The sequence below is a fragment of the Sorex araneus genome, chromosome 2 (genome assembly GCF_027595985.1).
Source record: "Sorex araneus isolate mSorAra2 chromosome 2, mSorAra2.pri, whole genome shotgun sequence".
NCBI lineage: Eukaryota > Metazoa > Chordata > Mammalia > Eulipotyphla > Soricidae > Sorex > Sorex araneus.
The window spans coordinates 180145671-180166028 of NC_073303.1; the positions used below are offsets into that span (position 1 = coordinate 180145671).

The 20358-nt window shown below is 37.7% G+C and overlaps 1 protein-coding gene across 1 annotated transcript in view; it reads right to left on the minus strand.

Moving 5' to 3' along the window:
• The window catches only part of SAMSN1 (SAM domain, SH3 domain and nuclear localization signals 1), a 176813-nt gene extending 158043 nt beyond the window's left edge, over nt 1–18770 (minus strand). The window contains exons 1-2 of the mRNA XM_055129040.1: nt 18747–18770; nt 12225–12347 (exon numbers count right to left, since the gene is read on the minus strand). Of these exons, the coding sequence (XP_054985015.1) occupies nt 12225–12347; nt 18747–18770 (147 nt within the window). The remainder of the gene's footprint in view (nt 1–12224; nt 12348–18746) is intronic.
• Nucleotides 18771–20358: the final 1588 nt, after the last annotated feature.

Below are 20358 nucleotides of genomic sequence, written 5' to 3' on the forward strand. Positions count from 1 at the left end.
ACCCTGGGGAAGCCAATGGCGATGGACAGGTGAAGGAAAGAATGAGGGCCAGGTTGGTTGGTGTCAATTGCAGTTTATTCCATTCCCATCTCCATTCTCCTCTGATTCTCCTCCTGTTTCTTCCTCCCCCATGCTACTTCATTCTCCGTCTGGATTCCACTTCAATCTCCTTTTGGCCCTCTCATTCTTCTCCTTCTGGCTCTGGAATCCCCAGGCCCTTCTTACAGCTTAGTTAAATCCCAAAGCATGAGGGGTTGGGGCTTACACATAGATGTGGTCACAATCAATAGGGGTAAAGTCTTTCCCTCAGAGGATGCTTCTTCTAGGACAAATACTCATTCAGCAGGACGACCCACCCAAGAAGACCTTGCTTTAAAGTAAACTATTCGACTGAGCACAGCGGCCACTCAACACCTTTATTGCAAACCACAACAGCTAATTAGAGAGAGAGAACAGAAGGGAATGCCCTGCCACAGTGGCAGGGTTGGGTGGAGGGGAGATGGGATTGGGGAGGGTGGGAGGGACTCTGGGTTTACGGGTGGTGGAGAATGGGCACTGGTGAAGGGATGGGTTCCCGAACTTTGTATGAGGGAAGTATAAGCACAAAAGTGTATAAATCTGCAACTGTACCCTCACGGTGATTCTCTAATTAAAAATAAATAAATTATTAAAAAAATAAAGTAAACTATTTGAAAGATATAGGAGAAAGGCAATATTAACTTATAATACAAGTTCAGTGTCCTAGAAGTATCTGACCCTAAAAATTAACAAAATCTGATTAGGGAAAAAGCTGATTAACTGTTTGGGGAAGAAAACATAGAGAAATGGTTACAGATAAACAAAGGAATGGGAGTGACCTGGGGTCACTGTGATGAGTGTGACTCAGTAAACCTAAGTTCCCTGTGGCAAGGGAGGAAGGACAAACCAATGATAGGCCAAAAATATTTAGAGCTATATTCCACCAGTTACATGGAAATAAATCAATTTTTGATAAAGCATATTATCCTCCATAATATGGGTAACCTCCATACTATGGGCAGAATCTCCTGCCCTTGCACCAGTCTGTCTTCACTGGGGACCCCTCAGAGGGGGGTGGGTGAGTCTCTCTCTGCCCACCCACCCCCCTGCCCCAAGCAGAGCCCTGGCAGCCGAAAACCTTCAGAACCCAGTCACAGCCTTGCTCAAGGCCACTCTCCACAGGCATGGATGAGCCTCACCCGTGAAGGAACTAACAGAGGAACCCAGGTATGCAGGACCCGCGGCTGAGATCTCCAAGCCTGCTCGAATCCGGACTGAGTCTCTACCCAGATCCCCAGTTTTCCAGTAGCTTGGCAGTCATACTCACAAACTGCCTCCAGCACCATGTAATCTCATCAACAGCCAAGATCCAGAGACTATAAAACAAAGCTCCTGGAAGAGAGTGACACAATTTTTCCTGGAGCACATGGCTGCTTTATTTTATTTTTATTTATTTTTTTCCTCACGGCAGAGCCTGGTGAGTTACCCATGATGTATTTGATATGCCAAAACAGTAACAATGTGCTCTTTGTGTTCCTGGAGCGAGCAGACACCACTGGGCTACACTAGTATGCGACAGGGACAAATGAAGACATTACTGGTGCCCGCTGGAGCAAATCGATGAGCAACAGGATGACAGTGATACAGTGAATAGGATAACCCACAGTCAATCAGTTTTAAAAGATTTTAAGAAGATGATAATTCCCAAGGAAGAGGAATTCTGCCTTTAGAATAACCTTCACACCTGATCATAGTTAGATCACCTCTTCCTTGTTTCTCCAGCCTGTTGGGCTGCACTACAAATTTCAGACTTTCTAACATTTAAAATTACATGTGCCATCTCCTTACAATAAAGTTCTCTCTTTACAGAGATATATACACTATTACTTCCAGTTCTCCAAAGAATGCTGATTAATTCAGTAGGGTTCTTTAGAAACCATCTTAGTAATATGCCTTCTACAGTACTACTACTACGAATGATGATAATATTTTACATTATAACATTATACAACATCACCTTCAAAAAACTTAAATGTATTTATGGAGACCAGAGAGATATCTCAATGGCCTGCTTTGCATATAAGAAATCTGGGTTTAATCTCCAACACCTTATGGTCCCTGAAACACTGCTAAGAGAATTCCCAAACAAAGAGATGAAAGTAGCTCTTGAGCACCACTGGGTATGATCCAAACACAAAGCAAAGCAAAATTAAAAAAATAATGTGTTCATATAACCATATTAGAGTATCACAGGGATTTGAGGGTATTTAGTTCAAGCCCATTTTCTTACTGAGATAGAAACTGAGATACTGATAGTTTGACAATTTATGTAGCACTGTTTAGGTAATAGTCAAAGGAAAAAGTTTTCTCTTTTACTGTTGCTGTATGAATTATCCTTAGTTAGAAACTGAGAATTTAAGAAACTGGAGTTATAGTACAGTGGGTAGGGTGTTTGCCTTGTATGCAGCCAACCTGGGATCGATCACCAGAATTCTATATAGCCCCCTGAGCCTGCCAAGAATAATTCTTGCACAGAGTCAGAAGTAACCCCTGAGTTTTGCTGGGGATGACCTAAAACCCAAAAACAATAACTAAAAATTAAAATTTCACTGGTGGCATGAAAATTGATCATAGTAAAGGATATTCTTTCTTGGCAAATGATTAACAGTCAGTAGGGTTTTCCTACCCTTGTGTTGCTAGTTATTTATCTATTTTTTTTGCTTTTTGGGTCATACCCGGCAATGCTCAGGGGTTACTCCTGGCTCATGCACTTGGGAATTACTCCTGGAAGTGCTCGGGGAACCATATGGAATGTTGGGAATCCAACCTGGGTCAGCCGTGTGCAGGAAAACACCCTACCACCCTACCCGCTGTGCTATCACTGCAGCCCCAAGTTGCTCTTCTTCTAGTCTTATATTTGTGCCTCCTCATCCTCCAACCCAGATTCCTTAAATTAAATAGTGTAGAGTGGGGTCAGAAATGGTGCCAGTGGTAATGGAACAAAGCAAAACTATTAAGGGGATTAAACTCCTGCCCTTGGCCTTATCTTTGTGAAGTTCTAAACAACTGCTAAATCCACACCTTATCATTTGTCTTTAAAACTATGTATACATCTCCTATATTATTCTTCATTTACATTTGATAGCTGGGCAGTATTTGATTTCTCTAGTTTTTTTTTAATCAGTGTAGGATGTGGATAAGTATATAGTAGAAGACTTTAGCCTGTATTTGAAAAAGATTTAGATTAAAATGGACCTTCTAATCCTTAAATATAAATTAGATGGAGAAGAATAAATGTTGTTGTTTATAACTGTCTACACGTGGTGAGAAATCTAGAGTTGAATTGTCAAATAGTGTACTGAACCTGAGAGTTCATGATTTGGGACAATTTGTGGAGATTAAAATCTTGGACTTCCTAATGCATGTCAACAGTAAATCCTGTTGCCTCTTGTCCAGCTTAGTAAAAATCAATGCTTTTAGATAAGGAGTGTTGATTACAAATTATTTTGTGCAGTTATTTTAAAATGATACCCAAGATCGACTGAGAATTTGACTTAAAAGTCATTTAATCAAGGATATTAAATTAAAGGCTTACTCTGCCCTGGTGTGATGGGTTGCAGAGGAAGGGAAGTGAACATTAACATGCATTATGCCAGGTGCTTAACGTGTATTATACCATTTGATCCTCACTTCAAACCAAGAGACAGACACTTTTATCCATATTCTATTGCTCAGAAAATTTAGGGTCAAAGGAGTTCCTTAACCATTCTCAAGGACACACAGATTCTCAGCCACCTGGGGAACATGAATAAAACTCAAATATATTCACTTCATTGCCCATCTCAAATTCTTTCTGCTATGCCCCTTGATTATCAGATAATATTTAGCATGCATATTATAAAATTGGGTTCTTAGTCCTCCTCTCTGTCCTCCTCTTTACTTTTGCTTCCTCCAGACAACATACTCTCAACCCACTTCCATTCAACCCTCTCGTGCTCTAATTCTTGTATGCACACATCTACCCCACTACCAACACCACAGATACATATGTGCATATACATTGATACATGAGTGTGTGCATGCACATGCACACACACACACACACACACACACACACACACACACACACTGCTTGTGGATTAGGCCAAAAAAAAGGGTTAATATCAAGGAAGTCAAAATCCATCTCCCCCCACCTCGCCCATCTGTGCTATTTTGGGTAAGTCACAAACCTCAGCTATATCACGTTCCTCGTGATCTAGTTTTAAAAGTATATGCCTAAGTGTATATCATCAAGTCATTTTATACTTTAATTTTTGTAGTTCCCTGATGAAAGCGGAAAATGCCAACAACAATTCTGTCTTTAATCATATACTTTCTAATACAGGAGCATCATGGGGCCATTGAAACAATTCTTATAGTGCTGGTGGAACTAAGGCACTAAATTTAAAATCAATTTAAATTTAAACATTAAAGGAAAATAAAAAATACAAATGGTCTCTAATGAGTGATGGTCTCCGCTTATGATTTTTCAACTTTCATTTTTTTTGCTTTTTTTTGGGTCACACCTGGCAATGCACAGGGGTTACTCCTGGCTCTGCACTCAGGAATTACCCCTGGCTATGCTCAGGGGACCATATGGGATGCTGGGATTTGAACCCGGGTCGGCCGCGTGCAAGGTAAACGCCCTACCCGCTGTGCTATCTCTCCAACCCCAGATTTTTCAACTTTCAAAACATACAAATTGAAGTGTATGAGTGAAGAGCATCCTTCATGTAGGATAAGTTGAACCACATGTTTGGGAGGTGAAGTTATATTAAAGACATTTTGGCACACAGTATTTATAAAATTACAAAGGATATCATGGTATGTTGAAGAAGATCTGAAGACATATTTTACCAGCTTCCACTAGGACTGAATTCCTCCTCTGTACTTATCCACTATACTGTTTCTTGGGACACAGCACTTGTTACTTTTGAAGTAGTCACGTGTCTGCTATGTCTGAGTAGCTGACACCTGACTACACCTAACTCTAGCTCAGGGTCAGCAAACTTTTTATGTGAAAAGCCAACAGGAGTACTGTTGAAATATGTGGATCACATAGCTCTTATGGGAAAGCTCTTAGTTTTCAAATACATGCTTTTTAGATGTAAGTGTAAAATGTAAAATGTAGATCATGGGCCATACTTTAGGTTATAAATTGTAACCCATGCTCTAGTATGACATCAATCTTCTCATGAGTAAGTAACTTCTCTGTCAAAACCTTCCTGCCCCAGAGGGGATGGGGAAGATTCCTTTCCTTCAAATTGAACTCAGTCAAGCTTCTACAAAGGATCATTGTCCTCATTCTATGGAGGACACAGAGGAATAGAGAATTTGAATTACTTTCTTCATCATATTGTTGGCTAGTGGCAAAAATAGAATGAGGATTCGTGTCTGCCCAACTCTGAAACACAGACTTTAAATGCTTCATCAAACATTCTCCACTGTGAATTGTTCTTAAGGACTCAGTAGAGATTGCTCAATGAGTTGAGCACAACCTTGTAAGAGAGACACCTGGGTTTGAATCCCAGCATTTCATGGTCCCTGAAGCAACCACGAAAGCAACCCAAGCGCTACTGGGTGTAGCACAAAATTCAAACACTTACACAAAAGACCACATTAGGGCAAAAGAGACAGTGAAGACCTAATGGCACTTGTCTGGCTCATGGCTGAAACCAGTTTAATCCTGGGCATTAATTACATATGGTCTACTGAGTATCACAAGGAATGAGCACAGACCCAGAAGTAAACCTTAAGCATCATCAAATGTGGTCCAAAGCCAAAATAAAAGAAAAAATAAAAGAGACTTTTAATAACCTTTCCCAGATATTAATTAGTGATCTCTTCACCATATTACAGTTTACTTATGTACCTTTACTTTTCTTTGTTTGTTTGGGCCATACCTAGTGATCACTTAGTGTTACCCTTAACTAAGTGCTAAAGAATCCATGTGGTACAAGAGGTATCCCACATGCAAATTGTACTTCAGTCCTTTGAGTTCTTGCCCCAGGTCCCTGGTTACCTATGTATTTTTAGAAATGATTCCGTGTATTTTAAATTCCAGGGGTGGAGCGATAGCACAGCAGGTAGGGCGTTTGCCTTGCTTGTGGCTGACCCAGGTTCGATTCCTCTGTCCCTCTCGAAGAACCCAGCAAGCTACTGAGAGTATCCCGCCCGCACAGCAGAGCCTGGCAAGCTGCATGTGGCATAGTTAATACACCAAAAACAGTTACAACAAGTCTCAGAATGGAGGCATTACTGGTGCCTGCTGGAGCAAATCAATGAACAATGGGAGGACAGTGCTACAGTGCTACAGTGTTTTGTTCTGAGGCCACACTCTGTACTAGTAAGGGCTTACTCCTGGCTCTGCACTCAGAGTCACTCCTGGCAGGCACAGGGCAACGTAATTTAGTACTGAGGGCCAAACCTGGTTTGAGTATTAAATTATTAAACAAGTGCCCTATGCACCGCACTATTACTCCAACCTTGAGAGAGACATTTTATTAAGCATGATTAATTTTACCTATATTCATTTAGTTTACAAATATTTACAGAAACATATAAATAATCTGTGCAGGGACATATTATTAATATATGTCCCCGCATATATTACATATGTGGACAAAGCTCCTGCCCTACATTAAGCTCACTATTTATTTATTTTTTAAATTTTTTTTTTAAATTAATTTTTTTTTATTGAATCACCATGTGGAAAGTTACAAAGCTTTCAGGCTTAAGTCTCAATTACACAATGTTTGAACACCCATCCCTTCACCAGTGCACATATTCCACCACCAAGAACCACAGTAAACCTCCCCTCAACCCCCAAACCACCCAGCCCCCCCCCGCCTATGTAGCTGATAAATTTCACTTTACTTTCTCTTTACTTTGATTACATTCAATATTTCAACAAAAAACTCACTATTATTGTTTGGAGTTTCCCCCCCTTCCCCGCTAAGTTGGACCTGCTGGAAAGGAAGCATTTGATAACTTGTTTTCCATTGCTGAAGCTCACTGTTTAAAGGGATCAACTTTCTTATTTATTTAATCTGTGAGACTCAAAAAATCATTAAAAATGATTTGCTTATTTCAGCCAATATAGATGACAAACCACATAATTCATATCTGATCCAGTTAATCCCAAGTTGGCAGAAGGACAAACATTTTATGTTCTCATTCTTTTGTCTTTAAAGTATTTTATTAGTTTCAGACATAATAAAGAAGTACTAAAATAGGTGCAGAATTTAGTAGCAACAGCCTCTTTTAAACCAAAAGAATAATGAAGTCGTAAATCCTTAAGTAGTCTAGAATATTAGTATATTTTCTTTAAGATACTTATTTAGTTTCATGTTCACTCTATAAATTTTTATTGCATTTTATTTGATTTTATTTTATTTTTTACAATAATCCCTCCACTCCCCTCCCCCCAAAACAATCTTTCTGATTTTGCAAATATATTATAGTGGATCACTTATTCTTCTTTGTAAAATGTAGTAAAAAAAAGGTGTTTTTTTATTTAAAATTCCTCTTTAGAACAATTCTCTAATACCACCCATACCTGGAACTGTAATTAAAACGTAATCTGGGCGCCAGAGAAAAATAGCACAGCCAATGAATTGGTCACTTGCCTTGAACACAACCGACTATATTCAATTTCTGATATACCACATAAGGTCCTCAGAACTCTTCCAGGAGTGATCTCTGAGCACAGAGCAAGGAGCAAGCCCTAAGCACTGCCCACTGATGCATGAGACAAAATATAAAACAAAGCAAAACAAAACAGGCCCTCTGAACTTTTATAATAATCCCTACTGATTATCCTGAGATAAACAATAAACACCTATCCCTTCAACACCTCTTTTAGTCCTGTTTATTTATCTACCAAAGCAACTCCTTTTGGATTCTGTACCATTTGTTTTCATCTATGCAATTTCCCGCTTTGCTTAACACAGTTTTACACATAGTAAAAGTCCCAATAAATACATATAAATAAAATACCATTAAGTAAGATAAGAAGCCTCTGTTACTAATCTCATTTTTATCTATCTAACTTATGTGACAAATAACAGTATTTTTATTCACTGCATCACTGTTATCCCGTTGTTCATCAATTTACTCAAGCGGGCACCAGTAACATCTCTATTACACTCAGCCCTGAGATTTTAGCAGCGTCTCCTTACTCGTCTTTCCCAAGGACTGGAGGTTCTTTCCGGGTCAGGGGAATGGGATCTATCGTTACTGTTTTTGGCATATCGAATATGCCACAGGTAGCTTGTCAGGCTCTGCCATGCAGGCGGGATACTCTCAATAGCTTGTCGGGCTCTCTGAGAGCTATGTATACATCTTTTACTTTATTTGAGATATGAATACTCCATGGGGAGCTTGCAAGACTCTCCCTTGCAGGCAATAGACTCTTAGTAGTTTGTCAGTTTCTCCAAGAGGGAGAACAAGGATATTAGATGTTGTATGGCCGCATTGCGGCCGCACGCTTCTTAGAAAAGAAGTTGGTTTTATAGTCTGTCTCTAGATGTTGGCCATTGGTAGGATTACACAGCACCGGGGGCAGTTTGTGCTTGTGGTTGCCAAACTACTGAAAAATGGGGGTTCTGGGTGGAGAAGGCCCAGTCCTGATCCAAGCAGGCTTGGAGATCTCAGCCCCAGGTCCGACATACCTGGGTTCCTCTGATGGTCCCTTCGTGCGTGAGGCTTGTCCAAATGTGTGGAGAGTGGCCTTGAGCATGGCTGTGGCTGGGTTTTGGAGGTCTTCAACTGTCAAGGCTCTGTTTGGGGTGGGGAGGGAAAGGCAACCTGTCCCCTCCTAGGGGCCCCAGTGAAGACAGCCAGGCTTGGGGGGGGGGAAGGGCAAGAGACTGCATTGCTCTCTTCCGGAACGTGGTCTTATCGTCTCTGGATGTTGGCCGTTGGTGGGCTTACACGGCACCGGGGGTGGTGTGGCTGCCAAGCTACTGGAAAATGTCGGGTCTGGGTGGAGAAGGCCCAGTCCCAATCTGAGCAGGCTTAGAGAACTCAACCCCAGGTCCCGCACACCTGGATTGCTCTGCCTGTCCCTTCATGTGTGAGGCTCATCGGTTAGTATTTTTATTATAGATATAACTTCTACTGTAATAATTAGAGATATATCGCTGGGTTGGTTCTAGAGAAGCCATTTTTCTGAGAAAGATACAACTACATTTAAGGACTGAGCACTTGAGGTATAATTCCACTAACTTTAGGAGTATTTCCATAGTAATTCTAGAACATGAATCAAAAAGGAGAATTTTTGGACACTGTTAAGTTTAGTCCAAGATGTTTTCCCCTGAAGTAGGATAAAGTTTAGAAAACTAGACACTGTTAAGAGTAGTCCAAGACATTTTCCCCAGAATTAGGAAAAAAGTTAGAATACAAAGAGAAAAAAATTTTAAAAGCCATCTTCTTGGGGCTCGAGTAACAGTATAGAAAGTGGGGTGCTTGCCTTGCATACAGTAGGAATGGGGTTTCATCTCCAGCATCCCATGTGGTCACCCAAGCCCGAAAAGAATGAGTTCCAAGTGTAGAGTCAGGAATAACCATTGAACACTGCGATATATGGACCAACACACACACACACAAACACACACACACACACACACACCACACAATCAGAAAACAAACAAAAAGCCTTCTTTAGAAACTTAAAGGGAAAATTTAAAAAATTCCAAATCACTACATTTAGTTGTGAAACAAGTAAATTAATTTTATCCAAGTTGGGGAATAATATTATTATTAAAAATAGTTCTCAACAATAGTTTAATTTAACATATTGTAGAACAATTGGTTGAACTAGTTGACTTTTCACTATGTGTATGTATACATATGTGTGTGGATACAAATACATATATGTGTATATATGCATACATTTTAATAAAATATTTACCCATATATTTTAATTGCTTGAAATAAATTATGATTAAATGTTTATTAAATATACTAATTAAATGTTTTATCCTTTTTCCATGTACATCTATGTATGCAGATAGTGGGAGCAATTTATACAATACTTTTTATTTATGCTCATAAGCTTTTGCAATACAAATGAAACTAAAAAAAATAGTAAACTTGTCGACATGGAATTGTTTCTTTTTCATATATTACATACTTGTTACGTTCACTAATTTAAGAAAATATCTTCATACTTCAGTTTATTCAATTTTCCTTTTTAATTGAAAAGTGACTTACAAACATTTTGCAATGTCAAATGACAGTTCACATTAATATGAAAACTATAATAGCATGTCCTCTTATGCATGCATGTCAACATAAACATCCTAAAAATATTAAAAGAAGACTTTCTATCACATTGATATTTATACTTATAGAGACTTAACATTGAACTTATTTACATTGTATCCTATAAACTAAACTTATCTTAGTTCCTGGAAAAACAAAATTTTCTGTAAGTTCTGAACGTAAGAAATATTCAGGGTACTAAAAGAATGAAACAGGTAGAAGGTACTTTCTGTAACAATTCTGTAGAATGAAAAAGGATCTGGAGTTGAATACTGGCCTATTCTCTTAATATATATTTTTGGGGCAGGAGAGATAGCACAGCAGGTAGGGCATTTGCCTTGCACGTGGCCGACTTCTGTTCAATTCCTCCGCCTCTCTCGAAGTGCCTGGCAAGCTGCCTAGAGTATCTCTCCTGTACGGCAGAGCCTGGCAAGCTACACATGGTGTATCCGATATGCCAAAAAACAGAAACAATAAGTCTCACAATGGATACTGGTACCCGCTTGAGCAAATTGTTGAGCAACAGGATGACAGTGATACAGTGATTTTTTTAAATTGAAGTAATGGTGGTTTAAAAGGGCATGAATGTTTATATGTTTTAGGGGCATAATGTTGCTATATTATCTATTTTTAAAGTATCAGGTATCAAACCTAGAGTACTCTACAACTGAACCATTTGTCAACCCATATGTTGGAATAGTTTTCCACACTTATAAGCCCCTGTAAGTTATTATGAGAGTCAGCAAATATTTTCTCTTATGTTATCACCTAATATGACACCTTAGAAAAAAGTAAGTACTGATTTTCTATGTTGATTTTATTATTGTTGTTGTTTTGCCATATCTGACAGTGCCCAGGGGTCACTCCTGTTGGGGCTGAAGGACCATATGGGATGCCAGAGAATGAACGTAGGTCAGCCACATGCAAGACACTATTCCACTGCACTGTTTCTCAATCCCTTCTACTAGCTTTTTGTTATGTTTTGGGCAAAAATGAAATAAAAAGGTTAAGAGGTAATGTGAAAATCTGTAGTAGAGAAAAGCTCATTTGCAGCAGACATAGGTGATTTTGTATTTCTTTAAACTTCAATAGAAGGAAAATAAGTTTATTAGTAAAGATTTAATTTAAATACAGAACAAGTGCCTACGACAACAGCCAGCACTGTTAAAGAGAGACAAGGCCAATTTTGCAGAGCAGAGTGAGGTCTATTCTGCTAGTAATTATAAAGATAATTCACAAAAATTATTTTCATTTCCATTCTAGTACTACTCATGTTTTTTAAGTTGATGTTGTGTGTATATAAATTTAAGCAGCAGCTTGGCAAAATAGGTTAACACAACCTTTAAAGCAGTAAGTAGTGTACTGGAGTCAGCACTGGAGATAATCAATAATTAAATAGTCAGGTGTTGTGAGTCCATTATTAAACCATCAGTAGCTTGAAATCAATCATGGAGGAAACAATTTACGTTGAAACAATCGGCAAATATTACAACTCTGGGACTTCCATTCCACTCCTAAGATTGGTTTTACCAATAATATGCTGAGAAACTACTGATGCAGAACCATAAACTTAATGTCAACTTCAACTCATGATAGATGATAGTCTTCCACACAATATTTTGCCTTTCTCACCACAACTTCTACATCTAGAAAATGGTATAACTGTTTCCTTGAAATAAGGTTGTTTTGAGGATTGGGTTTACTTATGCAATTACCTAATACTCAATAATTGGTACCTCATATTCGTAAGAAAAATCTCCAGAGACAGCAATGAAGAAAGAAATCAGTAACTCAAACTGAAGAAGCACAGTTCAAGAACTGTGGATTAACAGACATCATTTAGCAAATGACTCTAAATTTATAATGGAGAAGTAATCTTCTCAACTCAAGGTTTCACTCACCGTGAAGAGATTGTGTGCTTTCCCACTGTTCCCAAAAGGAGGAGAATCTGTGCTTCCAGAGGTGTTTTCTTGGTTAACTTGTTGCTCTGGGACTCGCTCATATAAGCTCTCCATGGAGCCTTCCTGGAATATAATTTATGAGGCAAAGAATCACAGAATGATCATCTTTTTTGAAAAGTCATTTAACCTATCTATCCACCATTATCTGGTGCCCTATCTAAATTTATTACTAAAATAGTGGTGAGAAATCTATGTTATACTACTTCTCAACAGTGAACATAACAGTCAAAAAAGATATTTTTAGCAGTTTAGTAATTGAACCAGAAATCCAAGTATTGAAGAACTATGCACATAAATGAAGCAACTCTTCAAGGAGCGTGAAGAAGCAACGTTTAAGGACTGAGTAAAGACTTTCTTGGACACCACTGAAATGCTGAAATGTGTGGGAAGGTCACAAGCTTCAGCTGTATCTGTCCCTCTAATTAGTGCTATGTCCTTGTATAAGAAACACAATCTGTTGTTCTTCAGCCTCCTCAACTGTCAAGCACCAGTTTTGTTCACCTTACAGAGAAACTGTCAAGATAAAACACAATGCACACTGTGTGATAGCAAAAGAGTTGCATAAGTACAAAAAAGGCATTTCTATAAAAATATATTAATATAAAATAATCGATTTTACTCTGATGGACTGATGCATTGAAAATGAATGAGTTAGGAGCTGGAGTGATAGCACAGTGGGTAGGGCAGTTGCCTTGCAAGCGGCTGACCCGGGTTCAATTCCCAGTATCCCATATGGTCCTCTGACCACCACCAGGAGGAATTCCTGAGGTGCATGAGCCAGAAGTAACCCCTGTGCATCGCCGGGTGTGACCCAAAAAGAAAAAAAAAAGAATGAGTTCACTTTAAAAACTATTGTGAACTCTTTTGCAAATCTCTGTATTTGGAAAGTGGGCATATTAACTAAAATAATTTATATTTTTTTCCTTTGAGATATAATTGGCAACATCTGGAAATAATCTCGAGGAAAATTGATAAATTGCACATTTCTATATAGACTAACTGACGATGCAAATAAATGGTGCCCATCAATGCAGAGGCCTGTCAGATTAAATACAGGGCTTCCAACCAGACTCCACGACAGAGGAGCAGAGAGCAGCCAGTCTGACATAGCACTCGCCAATGAGAGAGGGTCAGGTAATCCCAACCACCTTTGTTGCTGTTTAAGCTCCTAGTATGGTGGGCCCAAGAGGAAGAGCAGAGAAGAATGACCAGTCAGAGACGCTGGGGGATGAGGAGGGAGGGGATGAGGAGGAGGCAGAAGTCCAGTAAATCCAGTAAGTCTGAGAGAGCAAACTGAGACAGAGTCCTGTTCCTGGGAGATTTAGTCAATGGGATCCACACACTGTCTCCCTCACCACTGCCACCCACATAGCAGCAGACACCACGAAGACATGGAGAAGTTCACCTGGACTAATAGACAATGTCAGAAGTCTGGGAACGACACAAGCAAGAGTCCCCTACTCTCCCCGATAAGGAACTCAAAATGACAAGGGTTCAATGAATTGAAGAAAACAAGAGAGGGCATCTCCTACAAAGACAAAGAAAGTATGTGAAAACTTTAATCGGATGTCACCAGACGTGCTAAGGAAACTAAAAGCCACAATGGAGAAAAGCAGCAGCATAGTGACATAATCAGAGGATGAAATTAGTGTGTATGAGAACTGGAGGTAAGAAATCATTCAAAAGGAGCATAAAGAAAATACAATTACAAAAATAAAGAACCATCAGAAACCTATGGAACAGCCTTAAGAGAAACAATATCTGAATAGGGGTCTCCGCAGGAGATGAAAGTAAATATGGAAGAAGTTTAGGAGGAGAAATTATAGTGGAGGCCAGATATAAAACAAGGAGGTACATTCTCACTACTATTACTTAACACAGTACTGGAAGTCAGTCATAGCTGTAAAGAAATAAATAGAATTCAAGAATTCAGTTTGATAAAGTCAAACTATCACTATTCTCAGTAGTATGCTACTGTACATAGAAAATCCTGAAGATGCAAAACAACAACAAAACCCTCCAGAAACAACTAACCTGCAATAATAAAATAATATGGTAGGCATTTGTATGATAATATAGGATAAAGTACAATAGACATCCTCCAAGTAAGGGAAATTCCATGCTGAAATCCAGCATCTAGTATAGTACACAGAGCTATTGGAAAAAAAGACTAAACATGGTTTCCAACAGCTTCTAGCATCTTCTTTCTAGGAAGCTACAGGTCAGAAAAGCAAATTTCAGAAACACAGTCAGTAAACTAGAAAGCTATTTGCTGGTCCCATGGTTGAATTAGCAATATATCAAATAAGACCCCTGGATCAGCCAGGTTAAGTCTATTTCTAGAGGAGAAACTCAAAGACATTTGAGACTCATGATACACAACTAAAAAAAAAGATTGAAAGTGTAAGAAGGAGAGGAAGAGTTGAAAGGAGATCTGCAGTTGAAGGAAAAGGAAAGGGAGAGGAGGAGGAAGAAAGACAGAGAGAAAAATAGAAAAAGGTTCATTCACTAAACCTAAACACTTCATGAGATGGATTGCTGAGAGTCAAGTGAACTGACACTGAAAATAAAACCAGTTTAAATATTAACATTAAAAGAATTTTTGTTTCAATAAGCACTATAAGTTTTTGTTATTTTGTTATTCACTCATGATAAAATTAACAAACTGGAAAAAAGATAGGACTTCTTTAATCTCATTAGGGTAAATCATCGAAAAGCCAAGTGAGATTTAATTAGAAATAATTGTATGGACATGAGAAAAAATAATAGGTTTCTTTCTATCAAAGCATTCTTACCTGTCAATGTTACAGAAGAGAAAGCTTGAGAATAATAAAATTATGAAAGAGGATAATTTACAGATTATCCACATACAAAATCAAAGAAATGCTAGATGACCAGATCTTTTTTAATTCAACAAAACTTAACATTTATAATACCAACATTAATAATCGGTTGTATATCTGTACTATGACAAAATTTAGGGAAAAAATCACAAAAGTAATCCAAATTCTTAGACCTCATATTTAGCAATAAATTTATCAGATGTGCAAGAACTTTATTAAGAAAACCATAAATCAGCATTAATTGATATGAAAGGAAATTAGAGTAAATAAAAAACTATCCATGTTTATGGATGGGTGTATTTACTCTAACAACACAAACTTTCTCTAAAAAATGATATAAAATGAAATTGAATTTTAGGTAAAAAAATTCTACTGAAATTGTATATAACTTGATAATATGATCCTAAATTATGACTTGGGGAGTGGTTGGGTCACACTTGGCAGTGCTCAGAGACTACTCCCAAATCAATGCTTAGGTGTTACTCTCAGCAATGCTTAGGGGACTATCTGATACACAGCATCAAACCAGGGCTTTGCAAGAAAAGTATGCACACTAGCCATTGAGCTATCTATTTTGTCTGATGATTCTAAATTTGTGTACAGGCTCAAAGACTTAAAAATTCTTCACTTCTGAAGACATACAGGAGAAAGTATTTTTCTGAGTAAGGTATCCTAAAATACTGATTTGGGTACAGTAAATGCATTACATAATTAGATATTCAGCAATATTCCTTAAATTCTGTAATGATTTTAACTAATTATATATCAATTTAAATTACAAAAAAAGTCTTAAAAGGTATCTACAATATAACAATTAAAAAGAGAACAGAGATAAACTAATGGGATAAAAGAATTCAAAGACTGAGTTACTATGTAAAAATCACTGAGCAAATGGTATCAGGAAAATTGATTTGTAACCTTATTGGGTCGTAAAGTTATGTTATGCTCAATTACATATATGATGAGTTGAATGATAACAAAAAATAATGTTGTATCTAATAAGCAAACTTTCTGAAGGCCCTTCCCACCACAATGCAAACTTTCAGAAAAATTCTGGCATCAGAGTAGTATTCAGAAAAGTACATCCTTGTCTCCCTTCGAAGGATAAACCAATTATTAATTTATAGAGGCACTATAATATAAATCAACTTCTTGGATTATTTGTAGTTAAGAATAGATAGTTCTTAACATTTGTCTTCATATTTCTCCTAAAATGCAATTTACTGAAGGGATTGCAGTTTCCCACAATATTTAAAAGAGAACATTGAACTCTTTGGCCACTGATTTTCCTTAGTGATAGTCTTCTATGATGCTGAATACTTAAAGTCACTTTCTGCCCGGTGACTTAGAAGTTCTCCATACACTCTTTGTTTCAGTCATTTACGGGGGAAATAGTTCCCAAGTGGCGCGCAGGAACAAAAAATAACTCCCAGTAATAGTTGGCCAGATAGGCTGAGAGTTCAGTAGATGGGCTGGACCACTGGTGCTTATTCAGGCCTGCAATACCAGAGGAGCACTAGGGCCACCACAGCAGTGCTTGGGGACCTTGTAGGTTTTGAGGGCTACAGCCAAGGATGCTCAGGAAGCCAGGAGGTTCTAGAGATTGAGCCCAGGTTGGGCAACACAAGGCATTACCTTAAACCCTACACTATCTCCTTGGCCCCTATATTTTGCTTTGCAATTCTGAGATCTTTCCATAAATTGGTGGATTTTAATCTGTTTTTAAATGCAACAGCCCATATGTTCACATTCTTACAGACACAAATAAAATATGCTTTGAATTCTGCACAATTTCCTGGCAAAAGCTGTAACCCAACCCCTTTTTCACAGTTCATAACAGCATATTCGGGTGTTACAACACCCTGGTTGAGAGCCCACACACTAAATAATTTTATTTATTTACAAGCGAGAGAAGGAATGTTTTTAAAGACCTAAAATAGTTCAAGTTTTTGCCAAGTACCTTGTAGACATTTTATTATTAAAGCAATTAATTTCAATGACATATAGTTTGTAATGCTCTAACGAAATAATTCAGTGTTCACGATGAATCAGTCTAAACAAATAGGTTTCTAAGATAGTAACTTTTTCAGGAACAAGTTTAAAGACAGAAATGACTTGCAGTCAAATTGAGTCTATGAGGCATATCTTTGAAGCAATCCTTTTTTTTTAGCTCCTTTTCCTTCCTAGTAAAGACAATCATGCTCATTATATAGTTATATGTCTTTAGTAGCAGGATTACAAATGTATGCCATGCAATGCTGAGCCACACTATGTTATAGATGTATTAGCATACTGATTATAGTCCCATTCAGAATGATTTCAGAAGGCAATCGGCTCTGCTGGTACACTGCCTATTTCTATGGCAAGTATATTCATATTAAACCACGTATTGCTCTTTTAGATCAACTAGAGAAGAATGCACAGTGCCACTTACATCACCTGAAATAGGATTTCTCCAGTCAGATTTATATGGCATCTCAAAGCTAAGTTGAGCACTGGCGCTTATTTCCTAAATTGGGACTATACAAGCGGCCTGAACTCGATGATTCAGCCTTCCACGACTCACAATTGCATTTTATTTTTCAAGATGCTCTAAGATTAAATCCCTTCTCTTGCCTTAAAGTGCTTCTGCTTAGGTATTACTACCTATGTCAGCACCATCTCTAGTACTTATGTTAATCCTATTTGCAATTGGGAAAGAAAACAAACATAAAAACAAACCATTTTATTTCCCCAAATGAACAGACAGGGATCTCCCAAACCAAGTGGTTTTTCACATCTTGAAAAACCAATGACTAAGCATAATGCCTTGTAAACATGGATAGAGATGACAATATTTATTTTTTTAATTTATATTTTAGTATTGGCAGATGGTCACAATGGCAGGTTAAGAGTTATAAAGTATTTACAAATCTATAACTACTTATGAACTTGCACTGATCCACTCCAAGCTAAAGAAGAAAAAAAGTAATAATGCAAAAAAAGAGAATTTGAGAGGTGCTTAAACCCTTGAATGAGCACATCTGCAGGACTGGATTAATCTATTGTACCTTGCTTTTACAGTGCTGTGTAATTCAGAAAGCTCCCTGCATGGTAGTTTAACCAAGCCAACATTGAATGGAATTTATTACTCAAGCTATAAAGGGGATTGTGATTCCTAGAATGTCTCAAAGCAAAGTAAGTAACCCAATGCAATATATTTTCCATTTTTACCTCATACTGATAATAAATAGAAGAAATTAGTTCCTCAGAAAATACTGTTTCCAAATTTTACTTTGAGATTTTCAATGATGTACAGCTGAAACTTTTACAATGCTTTGATGTAATGCTACATAAATTTTTAAAAAAGAAATCCAATATCAAAATATTCATTAACTAATAATTGTCCATAGATGCATACATGTGTGTATGATGTATATAGCAAACTATTTGCCTCTTAATAGCCTTAGTTTAAAGCACTTCAGTAATATCATCATCTCTCTTCTTTCTGATGTGGATTTTCTTAGGAAATCCTAAGTGTATTAATATAACAACATAAGAAATTTTGTCAGACCCTAATTTCTTGCCCTTTAACTGATAAAATAAATATGATATAAACATTATATGTAAAGAAACTTACCAGTGAAAAACAGAAAAGATTCATTTTTGGTCAGCTTCAGTCCTGTGTGTGTTCATGAATAGAAGTGGTCCTGTGGCTTTCTCTCTTGATTTCCCAGCTGTTTGGATAGTTCTCACAGGAGATTATTACACAGGAAAATCCCTGCCCTAATCCAGGGGATTCAGAGACCATTATCAAAGGATTGAGTTCTCCACTGAACAATTTCCTAAATTAATGAGAAACCCTTATAAAATGAGAGGTTGATACTGACCATGATCTGTGTAAACATATTTCAAGGGTGACAGTCCTAGTCCTAAATCTGAGGGGAACATCAGTGAACAAAACAGTAAATCAAGCTAACCTGAAAAATATCACGCAAATACTGAAGAAAAATATTATTCTTCAAACTAAAATTAACACCTTCCCTTTAAAAAAATAATAAAGCAAGACTATTTCCAATGTCTCCCAGTGTTCCTTCCCACTATTCTTTTCTTACTTGAAAAAAAAAAGTTGATCTCTTATAGAAGAAAATTCTGATGTTAAAATAGATATATAACATTTTTAATTGTAAAGTTTGTTTTTATTATTTTAAACACAATTGCTTTATGGTACAGCCATTACCTTTATCCATCTCTAGAACTTTTTTCATTTGTACTCTATACTCATTACACAATAATTCACCATTCTTCTCCCCTCTAGTCCCTGTAACCACCATTCTACTTTTTTGTCACTATGAATTTGATTATCCTATGGGTCTAATAAAAGTGGAATCATATGTTGTTGTTTTTTGTGTTTTTTTTTTATTGTGGCTGGCACATCACATTTGGCATATTATCTTAAAAGCCCATCCTTGAACTTTTGTCAGAAATTCTTTGAAAGGCTTAATGTAGGGGCAGCAAGATAATACAGTGGGTAAGGCCCTTCACATTGCACATGACTAATCTGGGTTCAATCACAAGCCCCTCATATGGTTCTCTGAGCGCGCCAGCAGTGACCCTTGACAGCAGAGCCAGGAGTAAAAACTGGGTTGCGAATGTCGTAAAATACAAAAAAGGAAACAAAAAAAGAAAGGAGAAAAATGCCTAAATTATAGTCATTGTTTGTATATACCACACTTGAAAAAAGAATCTATTCATGAATTGTGGATACTTGGATTGCTTCCACCTGTTAGCTATTGTGAATCAAGCTGTCGTGAAAATGTGAACCCATGGTGGATTTGCAGCCAAAAATATAGTACGGCGGTGTGAGTTCAAGTGTGCAGACACCAAGAGCCACCTGCCCAGGCCTGCCCAGCAAAGGAACAAAGTATGATAGGGACTCCCAGATAGATAGTGAAAATGGCCAGTTTAATGCAGAGCTGTAGTATACTCACAGAACATCTGCATGTTGGAGTAGGACTGCATATAAGTGTGTTTGATCATTTACAGTCTCTTGGGGGGGACTGAGTCAAGGAGACACTCTTATCTCCCAAGAGCTGTATGGAGAGATTCACCCAGGGGTGACTAGCATTATATTGCTTTTCTCTTTCCCTTGCTACTAGCTTATATTAAACAATTAAGTTTACTTCTCATTCATACTTGTAGATATTTGGATGCACACAGTAAGAGATATAGATTCCAAAACTGAGTTCTCT